Here is a 21,343-nt window from a genome sequence, read left to right as displayed (position 1 = left end):
ATGGGATAGGCATATAGGATATAATTTAGATTAATTGACAGTAGTTATAAATACTGTGTATATAGATATCAAAAGAGATTGCATGTACCAAAATCAGTGCAGAAGATCCTCAGATCAATTGATACAATATGCAACAGACTTTCTGGACAGACGAGACGGATGAAATGAATGAGCAGGAGGGAAAGAGGTAGGGAATATACTGTAAAAGTAGGATGAAAGAACAGCAGAGTGGGGTAAGTACCTATCGTGAATAACAAGTCTGCTAATATTATTAGATTATTTCTAGGTAGTTATTTGCAGGTGTTACTCATAGTCTCCTCATTAATTCTATTTTGCCCATATAAATAGTCAATATTCAGGTAACTCTGTAGTTTATATGTAGTATTTCTGTGGCTTTCTGGGTGAAGTCCCATTGCAAAAACATATAGCAAGTTCAAGATTTATGGTAACTCTTTGTTCTTTACACTTTATGTGGTTACAGGATTTACACTTATAAGTTTCATTTTTTCAAAAGGGACTCAAAACTTTTTTCAAAGAAACTGTATTTTTCAGAATATATTTTTCTTAAATCTGGAAAAATGCCTTAAAAATAAGCCATCTGATTATCTAATTATATCTGTTTCCATTCTTCACAGCTTCCTGTACAAACTTTTTAAAAAGCCAATTGAATCTGCAGTCCGAAGTGCAATGACAAAGCAGGTATAGTTTATGTGTGCATGTCTGTATAAGTGTAGAACTAATGTATGAATTTACTCACTCATGTCACTGCCAAGAGTTATGAATTGCAGCACCTACGTTTTCCTTTAGATATTTTTTAGCATTACATTCAGAAGTGGAAAAAAGCAGGCATGACCAGTTCTAAAATCTGAAACAATGCAATGTTAAAAGCAGTAGGGTAGCTGGGAATGAATTAAGGACTGTCCCTACCACATAGTTTGTATTTATTTAATTTCTGTTTTTACTTCTTTGTAAGACAACTGTACTATCTGAAGTAAGTTGTTATTATAGACGGGTAAGCAGTTCTGCTTAGAAGTTAGCTGTATACTTAGATGGGTTTAATAAACTTGACGTATTTATGGTAAGGAAATGCTTTTATGTTTGCAGGTTGTGAAATGGCCTAATCCATGGTAGTAAGTACACAACAGTAAATTAAATCATCCAGAATACATGTAGTTGTAGATGACAGATTAGGATATTGACATTATAGCAGGATACATTAAATTCAGATTACAGAAAAGTTGTTTGAAAGAAATACAGCAGAAAAATTAATGGCATTTTAGTACAAAATGCACTGAGAACACACTTATTAGAAAAGTATATGGAACATCATGTACACCAAGACTTCTGTAGCAGAGAACAGAACATGCATTTTTTTAAGAATATGTGGTTTGCCTCCTTGAAGGACAAATGATTTTAAAAGAAAACTACAGGTAGCAATTTCCAGCAAAGCTTCTTTAATATTGGTTGCAGAGGTGACCATCTGAAATTCTCCTTAGGAAAAACAAATATATCTTGTAATTGTGCTGGCTTCCTGGCATATTGTGTAGGGGTAAAGCACTGACTTACAATGACATAAGTCTAGCTTTAGGAATGAGTGCTGAGTTTGTTTGTTTGTGTCTTTCGGCTTTTCCCGGTTAGGGGTCACCACAGCGGAACTCCGGTCCGCTAATGATTGGTAGTTGATTTTTACGTGCCGAGTTACCAGCCCTGACACACAACCTTCAACAAAGGTACGCCCATTCACACATATCTCCATGCAGAAGACGCTCTACCTGAGAATCAAACTGGACAGAATCTTACTGTGAGGCCACAACGCTACCGCAACACCACCACCACGGGTAGGAATGAGTGCTGAGTGTGAAGTGCTAATCTGGGAATGAAATGATTAAGCTCCTAAAAGGAAGAGATAGGGGTGTGGAAGCTTGTATCTGACTGCTCTGTGATGCAGACCAGAGGGGAAGTCGGCAGCAGTAGTATCAGCAGTCGAAAGGAGTGCGAAGTGTAGTGCTTATATCATGCTGATTTTGGTTCACTTCCTTGTTCCTTACTGAGTCTTCTTTGCGTTTATGACATTTCCTATACCTGTCATAGATGATGCCATATGGCATGTTCCTCTGACCAGAGGACCCTGCCAATAGATTAAGGCTGAGAATCACACGAGTGTAGTGTGTGGAATTCAGGAGGGAAAACCAGACACAGAAAGTGCAAGAAGTGCCAGGACAGTGCAGATAATCATGGGAGAAAAAGGGAATTAAAATAATTGCAGCTTCATTTAAAATAAATGTCAAAAAATTGTGTCTAAAACATGTAAGGAAGAAAAGCAAATATGGATAATGGTCACTTTAGGCATGATATTATGGTTCACAGAAAAGATAAAAGGAAGGAGAGATTATGCTCAGCTCTGATAGCAGGTTATGTCATGGCCTGGTATTTTTGTAGGCTAGTGGCATTCTGTTTATCACTATCTATTTGGTAAGGGCTGGGATTACATAGCATTAAACAATGTAAATACAAAGTAATTCTAAAAACAGTAAAGTGTTGGTTTTACCAAATCTATACATGCATGGACAATCCCATTACCTCTACTACAGTATATTTTTATAATTATGCTGAACTAGTCAACACCAGCCTAAGACCATAGACTATCAACACCCCCCTCTAGTCATTGGTTAAGTATGATATGGGTGAAAGATTTCAGCAGACTTTATGTAAAACTCATTAAGGGATACTGTATGATGAGTGCCTTATTTACTAGATCATACATATCAGTATAATTTACATTTTCAGGTCAGTACAATAAACAAGTAAACACATTACCAGAGGAAGCGCGAAAATGACACAGAAATGTGTAATGTTATGTTACAAACATGTTATGTTTCTGTTTGCATCAAGTATGAACTAACTACTTTTTACCAGTGGTGGACAGTGAATTGATTGCTCATGAAATGCTATTACAGGGAAAACAGAATTGAGAAACATAGAAAATCATTAAAAACATAAAAAAATGACAACATCCTAAGCATTTCTTCACAGAGTGAGCATCACCCTTTCCAGTACAATGATAGCACCCCCCCAGCTCCCAGACACACACTGCATTCCTACATCGTATCACAACAACAAGCATTACCCAAACAAAAAGCATTGCCCAAAACCACCCGTCTTCTCCCATATCTCCTAATGTACCGCCCCATAAGATGGCTAAGTACTATTTCCTATTAGTATGATGCTATTGGTTATTGTTACATGTCCTCCCTGCGGTTGGGTGAGCATTCGAAAGACATGTGTAAATGGGCATGCCTTCGTTGAAGGCTGAACGTCGAGCTGGCACCTCGGCGTTTGTGAAAATCTACTGCCAATCATTAGCAGACCGGAGTTCTGCTGTGGTGACCCCTAACCGTGAAAAGCCGAAAGACAACAACAGCAACAATTCTCCTACTGTTTCCTATTAGTACAACGCTATTGGTTATTATTACAATTCTACTACTATTTACTATTAATACAACGCTTTTGGTTATTATTACAATGCTAATGAATACTATTGACATTCAGCTAAAAAATCTCCTTCTCAAGGAATTCAAATATTCCTGCTTCCAAAGAGGTCACATCACCTATCCACCTTTCCACTACCTCCCCCTTTCTCTCTCTCTCTCTCTCTCTCTCTCTCTCTCTTCTACCCCCCTTGTAATAAAAATACTGTATATAAACAACAATTTAATATGACAACTCTTATATAATTAATGTATTAACTTCTCTTTTCTATTAAGTATAACTCGTGTATTTTCTTTTAACCGGATACTTTATATCTTCTTCTTCTTTCAGTTGTTCCCATTAGGGATCGCCACAGTGGATCATCTGTTTCCATTTCTTCCTGTTCCCTGCTTCTTGCTCTGTCACACCAACCACCTACATGTCCTCTCTCACCACATTCATAAACCTTATCTTAGGCATTCCTCTTTTCCTCTTACCTGGCAGATCCATCCTTAGCATCCTTTTTGCAATATACCCAGCATCCCTCCTCAGCACATGTCCAAACCAATGCAATCTTGCCTCTCTGACTTTGTCTCCAAACCTTCCTACCTGAGTTGATGCTCTAATATACTCATTTCTAGTCCTGTCCATCCTCGTCACACCCAATGCATGTCTTAACATCTTTAACTCTGCCACCTCCAGCTCTGACTCCTGCCTTTTTGTCAATGCCATCATCCCCAACCCATATAACATAGTTGGTCTCACTACCCTCTTGTAGACCTTCCCTTTCACTCTTACTGGCAAGGGCGCCCGCAGGCAGGTGCAAGGGGGTGCACTTGCACCCCCCTGGAATCGGCTGGCCAGGAGAGTAAATTTTTTTTTTTTTATTAGAAGTAAATTAAGGGCGTTCTTCTTTAAGAACTCCCTTTGCGTCGATACAAATGGAGGTGCTTGCGACCCGTTTTCATCTTTTCTATGCGGTTTACATCTTTATCTTCCGCATTCGCGCATGAAATTTGAATTCTAGATGGGCGCCAGCAGAGATGCCGTGTTGTGTCCACGAAGAGGGTCTTGCCATTAAAATTGGAGCAAGCAAGCTGTTTCAGGAGCAGAGAGGCATTCCACAAAGGTAGGAAGGTTGCAGAAATAAGTTAGTTTGGTTAATAACAATTACCAGGGAACATACTCCTTACTAATAGACTGAAGTGTTCATTATTATGCACTATTAGGATTGTGGTCCAAACTGACTGATTTTTATGACTCCATGTGTATGGTTGTGTTATTGCGTGTGCAAGTGCTGGCTGATCTGTTTTGCAATAAAATGCATACAGCAAAAAAGGAATAAAATAAGGTTGTGTTTGTTTGGTTTGTAAAACAATGTTTAAGTTGTGTTGCTTTTTCCTCTTTGCTAACAAGGTTTTGTTTCTTTACCAGAAATTTAAAACTGGAGTTCAGGGATAATGTTGGTTAGTTTGTGTGGTACTGTGTTATTACTTTGTAAAGTGACAGTGTGGATGTCTGGCAACCATTTGGCATAACCCAAAATGTTTGTTTGTACAGTTTTTATTTAGTTTTTTTTCAGGTTTGCAAAGTCGTTTTTTATACAAGTTAAATTTGTCTTCATGAATAATGTTGTATGTCCGTTTAATATTAGTGATGTCCTCTTGTGAATTATTTGAAGGTTTTAAATAATGCTGTTGAACTATACACAGCTCTTGTTATAAGAATTCTGATTTTTCTAACATTAGTCACAAGAAGCCAGATTTATATTTGGATGCTTGGAAAATACAGGTTCATATTCATAGTCCCAAGGATTGTAGTTGCTTTGGGAAGTCATACATACCTGATACTATCATATTGACAACACACCCCTTAGAGTTGACCCAGTAGTCAGGGACTTGGGGACACACACAGGTAGTAATCTAGCCTTTGATCATTATGTGTCTGCTGTGTTGAGGAAATCCTTATATGTTGCACAACTTATAAACAAAGGTATGGCATCTAAGTCCAAGGAAGTCATTGTTCCATCAGACCTATCATTGAGTACAATGCCCCCTTTGGTATATACCTAACCAGGCATATCCAATAACTATATATCAGGCATATCCAATATCTGAAAAGTCCACAGAGGTTCCTCACTAAAAGAATACATGGTGTAAGTAATATGTCCTATGCAGGTCGCCTCAAGGCCCTATCCCTGTATTCTGTCTCCTATAGGTTTTGAGGGGCAATTTATGCCTGGCATACAGGGCATTGTCAGGCCTCACTTTGATAGACCTCCTGCATAGCCACAAAATGATTTTGTCCTGTTGGGTAGTCCTGATTCCATGTGTCTATATAAATGCTTGTATAGTACTTTGATGTAGATGTGGCCAATTTGGAGTCTAAGTTGGCTTTACAGGATTTCACTAGTGCTCTTATTTGCTTGTTCAGGCTAAGGAGAGATTGCTTCCAATTGGGCACCTGCTCCTCCTTGGTCCTAGACTGCAATTTTTTGCTTTGGTTATATACTTTATTGCAGATGTCCACCAGAGAGGTTTACACTTCCTTGCGGTGGATGATTTTGTCCTGTTGGGTATTCCTGATTCCATGTGTCTATATAAATGCTTGTATAGTACTTTGGTATAAATTTGGATATCTGTGCCAGTTACTACAGAGGTGAAGGAGGCTGTGAAACTGTTTATACATTCCTCAGGAGATTGTAATCAGCTTTGGAGAAGTTTTTTTGTTTGACCCTAGCTAGAGGGGGTCAGGGGAGATGGTGACTTCGAAAGTGACTGCTTTATGGTTGGATCTTGCCAGGGAGGTTAATACTGTAGGGGGTGCTGCAGTGGTTACTCATGTTGGTTAATACCAAGTCCAAGATAGTATCACCGCTTGTTGGGGTATTGACTAGCTGTTCCAAAGCATTTGCATTGATAAAATCGAGGAATCTCTGGGCATTTGTGTTCTGGCATGAGTAATTTTTCCTGTCTATGGTTGGGTAGTTAAATGTTAAAAAAATGGACACATTTCAATATCGGACTTCATATTCTTCAGAAAGTCAGAAAGTGTATGGTAACAAAAGCAAGCTTTTATTCTAGCAATTTTCTAAGTGTACAAGATGGATATTTGAAATGTATCCCTGTGTTTGGGACTGTATTCCCCCCATTATTGGCTTCATCCAGGTTTTGTGCTAGGGTTGAGAGTTATGGTAAGAATTGAATTCACTGAATATGTTTGGGGCTGTATTAACCCAGTATTGGCTTTGTTCAGGTGTTTATTGGCTTCATCCAGGTTTTTTGCTAATGTTGAGAGCTATGGTAAGAACTGATTTCACTAAAAATGTTTGGGGGCTATAGTCTCTCATTACTGGCTTTGTCCGGGTGTTATTTGCTAAGAGGTTGAGAGCTATGGTGAGAACTGAATTCACTGAATGTTTGGTGGTTGTAGTCACCCATTATTGGCTTTGTTCAGGTCTTTTGTGCTAAGAGGTTGACAGCTGTGCTATGGTGAGAACTGAATTCACTAAATGGTAAAGTTTCAGCCTTCCTCTTTCACAAAACAGCTGATTTGGCGTAGTGGTATGTTGCTTTGACTGTTTTGCACGGGTCCCCTGGGGTCAAGACGTGGCAGTGGAATGTATGGTGGTAACGCAGCATTTTATTCTAGCAACTTTTAAACATTATACAAGCAATGTTTAAAATGTGTCCCTGTTGTTTGGCGTTTTGCCCCCGCAGGCAATAAATTTCGGCTTTTTCCAGATTTCTTGTGCTGCAAAGTTCAGAGATACAGCTGAGTGTCTAGTAGATTTTACAAGGAGCTGAGAGCTGCAGGGGAGCAAAAGTTTAGTGCTGCTTATGTTTAGTCTGCTTGCATTGTTAATAACACAACAGATAGTGTACTTGCTTTAGATGCTGAAGGCTGTGGGTTCTACTCCCACAGTAGGTAAATGCATTGCTGATGCTGTATTGTGTTGTAAAGGGGGTGGATGCTGCAGTCCTTTTGACAAAGTTACCTAGAAACTATGAACCTGTTAACAGTTTGCTATCCATTCTCTATTGCGGTATTACTAGCTTTTCATTTTTTTACTGCATGCAACAAAGGCAATTTATTCTTCAAGGGTAACAGGCACTTTATTTGTAGATTAAACAATGACATATAAAGTGTTTGCTAGCAGCAACCTCTATTAGTTACAAATTTCTTCAATGTGGATTTTACTACAGAGATTGTGTATATTTTTTACTGATACTGGTGGACTTGAGTAGACTTTTTATGATGGAAATGTTCTGAATTGGGCAATTTTGTCATTGGTGGATGCTTTTTGTTTCTTTGTTTACTGGAAACATTTTCAAAACAATAAATTTAAAATGCCCTTTAACAACTGTACTGTATTATACAAGGAATATAATGTAATACAGTCAGGAAGGTGTATCAAAGAGCATGTGTATGTTATGTTCGAGGGGCCTATGATTTTGAAGACAGCCCAGAGTTAATATTTGCAATTGGCAAAATGTATTTTCTCTGAAAGTGGGTTTCAGTGCTGTTTCAATGCATGTGAGTTTCAAGGGCAGAGAAGTTTTAATGTTAGTCTATTTTCATTGAGACTGCATTGCTTTAACAGATATGTATTAGGGTTTGTGCTGTAAAATGCAAAATAAAACTTTCAAATGAAATCCTAAATCATCGCAGAAGTAAAGCAGTATGCACATTAGTGTTTATGGTAAATGGGGCAAAATAACCAAGGAATGGGACATTGGAATGGCTGCAGGGGGGGAGGCTCCATTTGACAATGATTTTGTGAGGGGGGGGGTATCAAACTCAGACAGCCCCGGTTGAACTATACCTCTCAGTTGTCCATATCTTTGCAGAATTAATAGATATTTGCTGCTTATTTTTGGTTTGTTCCTCATAAAATTTGTGGTTTTCTAGCAAATCATTTAGGAATGAAGCCATTAAATGACAGACACTGAGTTTCAGATGTCATAACCTTCAGAAAAATGCATGCTAATGCAAGACTGTCTAAATTTATACAAGAGCAATTTTTAGTAGTGTTTGTATGTTCCCAATATATTTGGCCTTGTTCAGATTTCCTGCATTAAGAGGTTGAGAGGTACGTGCAAATCACTTTGTAGATTAGGAATATCCAAACATCTCAATTGTCCCCAATTCTGGCTCAAAATGTTGCTCTCCCTAATAATCCCTCCTCCAAAATGGCAATTTTGGAAGAAAATGTGGAGGGTTTACAATTATAACTGTAATGATCAGTTATAGATTACCTTTATTTCAGAAATGCATGTGGATGCTATTATTTTGTTAGCTGCTTCAAGTTAACTGTTAATATTAAAAAGGTGTCCCTTTTTTGACAGGTATGTTTGCATCACATTTTGGTCTGTTTTTCATAAAATTGTGGTTTCTGGCAAATTAGTGGCAAGTCATTAAAGATTGAAATTAGAAAATAATGGCAGACATTTGAGTTTCAGATTTTATACCCTTCAGAAAATTTGTACTAATGCAAGATCTACCTGTTCTATTAAGTTAATAAGAGCAATATTTAAAAATTGGCCTTATTTTTGGGCCTGTGTCCCACTTCTAGTTCTATGTATGGCTTTGTCCAGATTTCTTGCTTTGAAGTTGAGAGGTAGGAGTGTCAGCCATCACTGTCAGCCAGAGACATTTCAAATTATGACATACTTATTGCACCCCAGCCCCCATTGTAGTGGCTCGGGATGTGTCCAAGGAAGGCAAGAAGCAGTTATGCAGTAAGTGTGCAGAGTATTCCCCCATCCAAGGTAGATCACAAATACGACCGTGGCTTTTCATCTGTCCTTGATTTTGCAAAATGTTCTGGTTTTCTATCAGATTTTTATACTGTTGATTTATGCTTCTTATTATTCAGGAACTGCATGCTATCACAGTGTCCTGTTGCTCTGTTTAAGTAGCCATGGTTTAATGAACATCAGGTAAGCTTGTCTGAGATTGTAAGATGCAAGTAAGCTTTAGTAAGCGTGTTGGACATTGTAAGATGCAAGTAAGCTTTAGTAAGCATATTGTTAAAGAATTGCCAGCATTGAAAGCCTTTTCGTTGTTGCCATGCAGAGAATATTTACATAGCTAGATAATGTATAAGCCTTGGGTATTGAAATGCATATGACAGTATTTGTAATAAAAGGACAGGATTACAGTGTTTTCAGAAGTTCATTACATTTTATTGGAGACCAGTGTCTTATAGCAGTGTTTGTGTGTTAGTACACTTGTAGTTGGGTGGCTTTAATGGTATATGGTAAATAAGCATTGCTACCTTACTTAAAAGCCAAGCCCTGCAACAACTAGCTCCACACTGAAGTCAAAACACAATAGCTCTGGTGGGTAAATGTACTCTGTAGTAATCAAAAAAAGGCAAATGTTTGAAATAACTACAGCTTATGTGCAAACACAATAGGTAGTGATGAAACAATGCTCTGCTAAAATGCTTTAATGCTCCACATTGCTGAGCTGCAATCACTAGCTACCAGGATTTCACCCACTTCACATCAAGCACGGTGCCGTTCAGTGCAACCTTCCCAGAACTAATTCAAGTCTGACCAGAATTATTTGGTGTGTGTGTATAAGAGGGAGGTAGCATACCCCTCAGCTGTCCAGATTTTTGCCCCATATTCCTCTTAAAAAGGATTGAAGTTGCTAAATAATGAGACATTTCAGTTTTAGATGTCATGTAATTTAGAAAAATGCATACTAACACAAATCCTGTTACTCTTGCAATTTTCTAAGTTTCTGAGAGCCATATTTATAATCTGTCCCTATTTATTTTAGGCTTTGTCAAGATTTCTTGCACTAAGGGTGAGGCCTTGAGGGGTGTGGTATCTTTGTAAGAGAGAGAGAAAGTGAAATGCCCAAGTTAGAGTTAGCAGGTAGAATTTTCAAGTGCATTTTCAGGGAACTGTGAGTTTTAAGGGAAGCGAAGTTCACTGCTGCTCATGCCAAGTCTATTTACAATGTGCAACCATTTTGTTTAGCAAATGGTATCTGTATTGTGGTATAAAGTTTTAAAGCTATGTTAGTAGCACCACAAGTAGAATACTTGCATCTTAATGTAAAGGCTTGAGGTTCTATTCCTACAGCATATACATTTGTATGCTGCAGTCCTCAGGATGTCCTCCTTTGGATGAGATGCCTAATAACTATGAACCTGTTTTTCAGCTTGTCATCCATTTTCTATTGCAATATACCAGCTTACCATTTTTTAATTTAACATAGGCAATTTATTCTTTGACGGCAGCAGGCACTGAATTTGTAGATGAAACACTGAAATATACAGTTTTCTAGCAACAACATCTTCATTAGTTTCAGATATCTTTAATGTGGAATTATTCAGATTACTTTTACTTCGGCAGCGACACTCAAACAAGTGTTGCTGTATAATACAAGGGATATAATTCAATTATATATTATAATTAATACAATCAGGTAAATCAAATAACTTTTGCATGGCCCTAACGGTGTGCAAGGAGCCTATTGCTTAAACAGTTCAAAGGTAAATAACCTGCCACTGGCCAGATGCATTTTCTTTGAATGTGGGTTTCAATGCCGTTTCATTGAATGTGAGTTTCAAAAGTAGAGAAGCTTTAATGCCAAGTCTGTTTTCATTGTAAGACTATTGCTTTGTTTAGGTTTAGTAGATATCTCGGTGTTTGGGCTATAATGTTTGAAATAAAAGTTGTAAATTAAATCCAGCTGCCTGTAATCATTGTAGAACTAAAGCATAACACAGTATGCACACAGATTTGAACAGTGTCTACAGTAAATGGGGAGAAATAGCCAAGTAATTTGACACTGGAATGGCTGTGTGGGCGGGGCTTGGGGTGGGTGGACTTGGGCGGGGCTGTGTTGGCAGGGGGCGGGGTGAGCTATGTGGGTGGGGCTCTGGGTTTGCACCCCCCTGCAAAAAATCCTGCGGGCTCCCTTGCTTACTGGTACCCATCTGTCACAAATCACTCCTGTCAATCTTCTCCACCCACTTCACCCTGCCTGTTCTCTCTTCTTCACCTCTCTTCCACACTCACCATTACTCCAAACTGTTGATCTCAATTATTTAAACTCATCCACCTTCGCCACCTCTACTCCCTGCATCCTCACCATTCCTCTATCCTCCCTCTTATTCACACACATATATTCTGTCTTAGTCCTGCTAACCTTCATCCCTCTCCTCTCTAAAGCATATCTCCACCTCTTCAGGGTCTCCTCAACCTGTTCCCTACTGTCACTACAGATCACAATGTCATCTGCAAACATCATAGTCCATGAGGACTCCTGTCTGATCTCATCTGTCAACCTGTCCATCACCATTGCAAATAAGAAAGGGCTCAGAGCTGATCCTTGATGTAATCCCACCTCCACCTTAAACACATCCATCACTCCTACCGCAGACCTCACCACTGTCACACTACCCTAGTACATATCATGTACCACACTTACATACCTCTCTGCTATTCCCAACTTCCTCATACAATTAATTAATTAATTTATTGATTTATTGATTTATTTATTTATTTATTTATTTTACATTTGTTTACCGGGATAGTCTGACTGGATACATGTCAATTTTCAGCAGACGCCCGGGGAGAAAAGCTCCACATAGACAAACTTACATAGATTACACGGAAGTTAGCAAACAATTATATAAACAAAGTGATTATATACAATGGCTTAGTAGTGTTCCCTAGTAGGGACTCACAATTCTCATGAACAGACACAATTAAAAGTAAGAGACATCAGATTGGAAGCAGAGCTACAAGTTATGATAATTACAGAATATGCTTTCAGTTTATAACTTAATCAGGGTTGGTACATGGGCATAGTCAGTTCACTTTGAGATAATGTTTGAAGTTTTTTTTTAAAGAGACTTTTAGAGGATTGTAGGGTCATATAGTTTGGCAACGAATTCCAGGTTTTGCCAACGAAGTTGGCAAACGGATTCACCAGCAGAGTTATTAGCTTTGTGGGTTTGGACCAGTAGTTTATTGACTGACTGTAGGGATCAAAGGTTGCTATATGGCTTAATAATATTTTTAAGTGAGGGGGTATCCTCAGGGTGGTACAAAATTTTGTGCGCTATTAAGAGTTGATTGAATTGAATTTAGCTGGGCAGTTCTAGCCACTCCAGTTGTTTAACGTTCTGGCAGTGGTGGGTTCTATAGGTGGAGCCAGTGGTGAATCTGTTAATATGATTGTAGCTATGGGACAGCTTACCTAGTTCAGATTTGTTGAGGTTTGAGGGTACAGGCAAGGCATATAAAAGAGTAGAGAGTAGGTGTGATCGGGCGATTGCAGTCCTAGCCAGTGGGGTTAAAAATGTCTTGTTTCTATACAGTGATCCAAGCTTCTTACTGATTGTCTGTATGTTTTTTTGACCTCCAGGTCAAATTTGAGATTATTGTCTATGATAACCCCTAGCTGTTTGGTGTGATGATCTAGAGAAATAGTGGTACCATTGTTAGATGTGACAGAGAATGAAACAATACCACAACTCCTGTCTAGGCACCCTGTCATATGCTTTCTCTAAATCCACAAAGACACAATGCAACTCCTTCTGACCTTCTCTGTACTTCATCAACACTCTCAAAGCAAATATCACATCTGTGGTGCTCCTTCCTGGCATGAAACCGTACTGCTGATCACCGATCGTCACCTCCTTTCTTAACCTTGATTCCACCACTCTTTCCGATAACGTTATGCTGTAACTGATCGGTTTTATCCCTCTGTAGTTACTACAGCTCTGCACATCACCCTTATTCTTAAAAATCGGTACCAAAACAGTTATTCACTCCTCAGAAATCCTCTCACTTTCCAAAATTTCATTTAACAACCTGGTTAAAAACTCCACTACCATCTGTCCTAAACACCTCCATGCTTCCACAGGTATGTCATCTGGACCAACAGCTTTTCCATTCTTCATCCTCTTCATAGTTGTCCTTACTTCCTCCTTGCTAAGCTGTTGCACTTCCTGATTCACTATCCCGACATTATCCAACCTTCTTTCTCTCTCATTCTCTTCATTCATCCGCCCCTCAAAGTACTCCTTCCATCTGCTCAACACACTCTCCTTATTTGTAAGTATGTTTCCCTCATTATCCTTTATCACCCTTACCTGCATGTTTCCCTCATTATCCTTTATCACCCTTACCTGCTGCACATCTTTCCCAGCTTTGTCCCTCTGTCTAACCAGTAGATACAGGTCCTTTTCTCCCTCCTTTCCAACCTTTCATACAACTCTCCATATGCCTTATCCTTAGCATTTGCCACCTCTCTTTTCACCATATGCCTCATCTCCTTATACTCCTGTCTACTTTCTTCATCTGTCTGATAATCCACTTCTTCTTTGCCAACCACTTTCTCTGTATACTCTCCTGTACGTCCTCGTTCCACCACCAGGTCTCCTTGTCCTCCTTCCTCTGTCCAGATGTCACACCAACCACCTTTCTAGCCATCTCCCTTACCAGCTTTGCTGTAGTTACCCAGCTATTCAGTAACTCTTCACTGCCACTTAGAGCCCGTCTTAACTCTTCCCTGAACTCTACCTCACAATCACGCTTTTTCATCTTCCACCATTTGATCCTTGGCAGTGCCCTCACACTTGTCCTCCTCTTCTTGATCACCGTCATCCTACAGACCACCATGCTATGCTTCCTAACTGCACTTTCCCCTGTCACCACTTTACAGTCTCCAATCTCCTTCACACTGGTCCTCCTGCATAGGATATAATCCACCTGTGTGCATCTTCCTCCACATTTCTACGTCACCCTATGCTCCTCCCTCTTTTCAAAATATGTGCACCACAGCCATGTGCATCCTTTTCACAAAATCCACTACCATCTGACCTTCTGCAGTCCTCTCCTTAATACCATACCTACCCATCACTTCCTTATCCCCTCTGTTCCTTTCACCAACATCCTCATTGAAATCTGCTCCAATCACCACTCTCTCACCCTTGGGTACACTCACCACCATTTCATCCAACTCACTCCAAAATGTTTCTTTCTCATCCATTGCACATCCAGCCTGCGGAGCATATGCACTAACAACATTCATCATTACATCATCAATTTCCAGCTTCATAAACATCACTCTATCTGACACTCTTTTCACCTCCAAAACACTCTTGGCATACTGTTCCTTTAGGATAACCCCTACCCCATTTCACCTCCTATCCACAACATGATAGAAAAATTTGAACCCACCTGTGATACACCTGGCCTTACTCCCCTTCCAGTTGGTCTCTTGCACGCACAATATATCAACCTTCCTTCTCTCCATCATATCAGTTAGCCCTCTCCCTATACCAGTCATACTGCCAACATTCAAAGTTTCTACCCTCACTACTACACTCCTAACCTTCCTCCTCTCTTCCTGTCTTTGAGCATGCCTTCCCCTCTTCTTCTCCTTCGGCCAACAGCAGCCCAATTTCCACCATCACCCTGTTAGCTATCAGTACTGGTGGTAGTTGTTGTTAACCCGGGCCTTGACCAATGCTGTATGGAAATCTGTATTGTTGTCCACATATGTCATTTGGAAAAAAAATGGATGCCCCTCCTGACGTAACCCTCCCCATTTATCCTTGCTTGGGACTGGCATGAAGAAATGCACTGGCTTGTGCATCCCCAGTGGCTGGGTTCCCTGATACTTTACATGTTAATGTATAATTGCACATTCTGGGTGTGCGGCATTATTCTGTGAGGACTTGTACTGTGCAATATTCTCAGTATTAACTGTGATGATGTCACCCAAGCTGTGTCTGAAAATGGACAGTATTAATCAGTGTACTAACCCCAGTAAACATGCATAAATAACAAAATAAAATAAAATATGCAGTCAACTGGTGGTAAACCAGTCCCACCATTCCTCAGCCCAGTATAGCTACCTTCTTTTCATCATGCACTTCTGTTCATGAAACAAAGGTAACTGGCTTCCTTTTAAATGATATCAATTTTTTTTCTATATCTCTCTTATTCACAAGCTTTGCCACTCCTAGCTCACAAATTTCACATTGTGTTCTCCTAGTACTCTTTATGGTTCGAGAGAAATGGAACGGTTTTACTGGCCAAATTTTCCAGCAGTGACTACAGTCATGACAGAGCCTTTACTAAGTTAACATAAACAGCATGGAGCACTCTCCATCTAGCTTCTGCAACAGTTGAATCAGGTAGAATTTCAGTGTAAATTCTTTACCTATAATACAAGGAAGTTGCAAAATTCAATACTCCCCTGGATTCACCTTCTGCATAGTTACGCTTTTCTTCCTTTAAGATTAACTCTGTTTATCATAGTTACTATAGTGTGTTACTTATTTGTTACCTGCATTACTGGCCTCCCTTTTTCCTTTATTCTGTACTGTTCAGCCCCAGATTATTATTCCTTTGAGCTTCTACTAGAAAGTGTCATTAGAGGTTTTGTTTTATTATGTTATATCATTGCTTTTGGCTAACACTGTTCACCTGAGTTTAGTGCATATATTCCTTTAATTTACTTGCTTCAAGAGTTGATATGTCTGTGAGTATAATTTGACACCATTGTAATCCTTTTTATATTACTCATGCCTGTCATTAATGTAATACCTGTCAGAAAATGATCTTCAGAGCAGCCCACCTATTCAGTTAACAATAAATAAACCAAATCATATAGTCTTGTGGAATCCCAGCATTAGGAAAATCTGGCCTTTTATCTACATACTTATTTGTCGTGTAAATTGAATCAGCGTATAGTACAATCCAGTGTAAGGATAGACGGTATTCGTAATCTCAGTTTATGCCTCAGAGCAGATCTGTGACAGTGAGGAAAAGAGTGCACTCAGGCAGCAGTTGTAGGGTCTACTAGCTAAAGCAGGCAGCATGAATTGGAATTGATAATGCGGGACCTAAATGCCATTATCAGAACCAATAAAACAGGAAATGAGGACTGTCTGGGTCCACAAGGGTAGGCAACAGGAGTAAAGGAAGAAGAGGTTAGTCTGGCCAATGTCAATAATGGCCAACGTGGTTTAGCAACAGAAACAGTCACAAGATCATATACAAAAGTGGCCAACATGCAGCTCTGGTACACTTCCTCATATTAAGGAAAGAGCACTGGGCTAGAATTAGCGATTGTGTAGTCAACCGCAGTGAAAGAGTTGGCACATATCAATAACCAATGGTTGCCAGAATCAGCTGTAACATGGAAGCTGACTAGAAAGAGAGAGAGAGAGAGCACAGGAGTTCAAGGAAATACTCAAGGATCTAGCACCTCAAGAAGAAGAGGAAATGGGTATAGTTAAAGAAGAATGACAGTGCCTCAAAACAGCAAATGTGAGGACTACTGAATAGATCTACAGCCAAACCAGATATGGAAATAAGGTACAGAAGGAAGGCTGGTGGTGGAGTACAGAGGTCCAGAAAGTCATCAAAAGAAAGGAGTGCAGGAAAAAGTGAGAAATAGAAAAGATGGACCGGGCTAAGAAGGAATACAAACAAACATGCTAAGAGAGCAGTTTCAATACAAAGAACAAGACATCAGTGGCACTCAACCAGGTTCTGAAAAGTGACGCAGTAGATGGCACAAAGAAATTCTATCAGGTTGCATGGCAAAGACAAAAAAATGAAGATAGTCATTAGACACACTGCATAAGGGATGCCAGCAATGACCTGCTCACCAGTCCACAGGACATCAGAGGCAGATGGAAGGAATACTTCCAGCAGTTTCTAAATGAAGAAAAAGCCACAGAATCTGTACTGTCCCAGACATAGCCTACAATGAATGAAGAAGAGGAGTCCACTCACGAAGAAGTAAGAGCATCATTAAGGGAAATGAAGTCAGGGAAAGCAGCAGGCTGAATGAGATCATGGCAGACATAATCAAGATGTTGGGTGAGTTAGGGGGGAAAGGTCTTCTGAGGGTACTCATAGCAGTATGGAGAGAAAGGCTTATCCCAGATGACTTGAGAATAAGCATACTAGTGCCAATGTACAAGAACAAAAGCGACTTTCACAACTGTGTGCAGTACATAGGTATCAAACTCCCATCACACTGTACTGCATGAAAGTTCTGGAGAGGCTGATTGATAAATCAAAATATCAGAAAGTAAGATGGGAGACAAGCAGCCTGGATTCAGATCAGGATGCAGCACAACTGACCCAATGTTTGCGGTATGAGCCATAGTTGAGAAGTAACTAAAAGTGAGGAAAGAGTCCAAATGGGCATTTTTAGACTTGGACAAACATGAGACAAGAAAGCTGATTTGGGCAGTATTTCAATTGTTTGAAATGCAGAAACATTAGTAGAATTAGTGTAGGCTATGTACAAAGACTGAATGACACAAGTATGAACAGTGTTCGGACTCACACAAAGGTTCCAAGAGTGAATGGGTGTGCATCAGGGTTAAACTATGAGCTTACTGCTGTTCATGCTGGTGATAAGAGTACTTTAGCAAACAGGTAGGGGAAAGCTCAACAAAGCTGCATTACAAGCAGACTTTGAACAGGAGCTTCAGCAAATGATTGGAGAATGGAGTGGGTGTGCATCAGTGTTGAGGTATGAGCCCACTGCTGCTCATACTGGTGACAACATTAGTAAACAAGTTGGAGGAAACAGATCAGCAAAGCTGCTGTATGTCGCATTAATAGGAAGACTCTGCACAAGAACTTCAACAAAAGATAGGGGAATGAAATGCAAAACTGAAGGCACATAGAATGAAACTGAGTACTGATAAGACAGTTGTAATGGTAGCAAACAGGGGAATCAGAAGAAACTAAGAACTTAGAAGGGAAAATAGTGGAACAACTTGATAGCTTCCAGTACCTTGGAGTGGTGGTTGAGAAGAGCAGAGGTCTGAATAAGAACATCAAAGCTAAAATTAGAGGGGCTTGCAGAAAAACCAGCACAGAGTTTCAGGGGTAGTGTACAAAAAGTAAGCTGTAGAAAACAGTAGCACAACCAGTACTGTTGTTTGTACAGAAATGTGGCAAGTAAAGGGAGTTGAGGAAGCTAGAGGTGATGCAGATGAAGTTCCTGATATGGGTGGCAGGATGTACACTGTGGCACAGATGAAGAAATTAAGACATCAAAGTAGAAGCTAAAGTAGCTTCAATTGCAGAGAAGATCAAGGAGGACAGATTATGGTGATCTGGGCATGTGCAGGAAAGCAGAAGACAACCTGCTGAAGAGAATCTGGGACAGACGGGGAGACGGCAAAAGGAAACAAGTGCATCCAGCAAAGAGATGGATGGATTGTATTAGATAAGACCTGCAACAGTCAGGCATGATTGTAGAAGAAGGTAGAATACTGGCATTGAATTGAGAGAGATGGAGATAGCTGACACAACACCCTAACACCATGTAGATAGATGACGCAACAACCCAACACCATGTAGATAGATGACACAACAACCCAACACCATGTAGATAGATGACGCAACAACCCAACACCATGTAGATAGATGACACAACAACCCAACACCATGCAGATAGATGACGCAACAACCCAACACCATGTAGATAGATGACTCAACAACCCATCACCATGTAGATAGATGATGCAACAACCCAACACCATGTAGATAGATGACGCAACAACCCAACACCATGTAGACAGATGACACAACACCCTAACACCATGTAGATAGATGACACAACACTCTAACACCATGTAGATAGATGACACAACAACTCAATACCATGTAGATAGATGACGCAACAACCCAACACCTTGTAGATAGATGACGCAACACCCTAACAGCATGTAGATAGATGATGCAACAACCCAACACCATGTAGATAGATGACACAACAACCCAACACCATGTAGAAAAAAGATGGGGAAAAGGGAGATGATGGTGATGATGTGAAAACATATCTGATTAGTATTATGTATTTCTCTTCAACCGGCTATTTCAAAATTTCTAACCATGGGGTGAGATGAAGGAACAAAACCATACTTCTTCAACATAAGCCCTGTCACTCTACTCAGTATCCTACAGACTGCTAAGAGGTGAACTGTGTCTGATTACTAGGCATCCTCAGAGTCAGTACTGATGGGTTTGCTACACATCAGCAAGTCAAATGGCATCAGAAATATTCAGTGTAGAGATCTAAACCTCTTCTGCAAAATCAAGAGAATGGCATGGAGGGGTAAATATATCTTGTAGATAATACAGCTGCTCTGGAAGAGACTGCCCGTCTAAGTAAAGCAAAAGTCATCCCTGTCCATATTCAAGCACAACTTGGATCTACAGATGGGAAACAGAAAATTTACTCCAGGGCTACTCCCCTGTACTATAATGATTAGAGGCAGCCCCTAAATGCTTTATCCCATATATGGGTCCCCTCATATTATCTATAATATGATCCTAGTTATTATCATTAGGGGTAATATATAATTATTGACCATGGGATTGGTAAGGCTAGTCTCTAACTAAATGGGATACGTTAATTCAAGGTTAAAAAGGGAAACTGGCTAGGCTTAAAATGACTCATAAGGGCAGCTAACCTAGTGCTTACCTATGAACCTATGAACCTATAAAGGGTACAAAATCAAATGAATGATTAATATCATCCTGTTCCCCTTTAAACCACAGTTTTAAATTAAACAGTTAACAAAAAGCTCATAAATCTTTGCTAACTCTGATTCTGAAACAAAACTAGATAGAATGAAAGACAATCATTTACTCAAAACTCTGACATGCAAAGATAATACAGAAAACTTTGAAAGATTAAACACTAAATCATTATTATGGTCATGAAAACTGGTCAGGTGTCTAGGTTTCTCAGTTGCTTAAATTTGCCTCCATGTTTGCAGCCTCCCCTTTTGTACCTAAAACTTTATTTGGATCTTATATGGCACTTAACCACTTATTCTGTGGTAAGTCATTATTAGATTCCAAATCCATAGCCACATTGGAAGAAATATGTTCTGAATTGTTAAACAGTCCCAGAAGAATCATACAATTTTAACAAAAAATGTGACATATGATCTTTAAGTTTATTCCTGATTTGAAATCTATTTCTGTTTGTTTTGTCATCATACCAAACCATCTGTTTGCATTTGTTCCAAGTAAATTCATCACCAGTCCATGTGATAAATTCACATGGTAGACATTTTTAAATTAAAAAAAAAAATTAACATTAAAAAAATCAGAAAAGTAACTCATAACTTTGTGCAAAGGGAATGTAGGTTGTGAAGTGGTGGGTTTTGTGTCTTTGTCTTTTTAGTGTGACCTTGGAGTTAGTATATATAAGTAGCAGGGGCATGGGAGTAGATTTGTGTATTTGTGTTGTTGTGTTTATGTGTGTTTTGTTTGTTTGTTGTAGTGTGGGGAGGAAGGTTTATGTGTGTTTGTTTGTGTGGTATAGGGTGTGTTTAATCCCTTATTTGCTTTTTTAAGCGGAGGAATGAGTGTTTCTAGTTTAGGGCTCACTCCCTCTTATTCTTAGACAGCAATTTCTTCTTATTATTGTAAAGTCTGTTAATGGAAGTTGTCCACCAGGCAGGTTTGCTCATAGGTTCATAGGTTCATAGGTAGGTACTAGGCTATTGGCCCTAGGGCCTATATAAGCCTAGCCAAAAATGTACCCTGGCTTTCGCCACCCAAGAAAATTATTTTCCTGTGCCCCTGTCGAGCAGAGCCACAGAAGTGATCCCTGGGGTAAATTTCCTATTTCCCATCCAATCATCAAGATTTTTCTTGAAGAGTGCTAATGAGGAGCTCTGTTTGACATAGTTAGGTAGTCTGTTCCAGAGTATGGGAAGTCTCTGGGACAGGAATCTATCCCTCCAGCATGTTCTGTTTATTGCGGTGACAAGGTTTAGGTCCCTAGAGCGTGTAGCTCGGAGGGATTGGGATTTCTTTAAGTGGAGCATGTCCAACAGCTC

General features: G+C 39.5%; 1 protein-coding gene across 1 annotated transcript in view; it reads left to right on the top strand.

Annotated features, from left to right (window-relative positions):
* The window catches only part of LOC122817051 (bactericidal permeability-increasing protein-like), a 505,866-nt gene that overhangs the window by 151,019 nt on the left and 333,504 nt on the right, over positions 1–21,343 (top strand). Inside the window, exon 5 of the mRNA XM_044090193.1 lies at positions 636–699. Within this exon, the coding sequence (XP_043946128.1) occupies positions 636–699 (64 nt within the window). The remainder of the gene's footprint in view (positions 1–635; positions 700–21,343) is intronic.

The sequence above is a fragment of the Protopterus annectens genome, chromosome 12.part0 (genome assembly GCF_019279795.1).
Source record: "Protopterus annectens isolate FY-2018-M chromosome 12.part0, PAN1.0, whole genome shotgun sequence".
Taxonomy (NCBI): Eukaryota; Metazoa; Chordata; order Ceratodontiformes; family Protopteridae; genus Protopterus; species Protopterus annectens.
The sequence above is the reverse complement of the archived record's forward strand: the minus strand, read 5'-3'. Positions and strand labels throughout refer to the sequence as shown.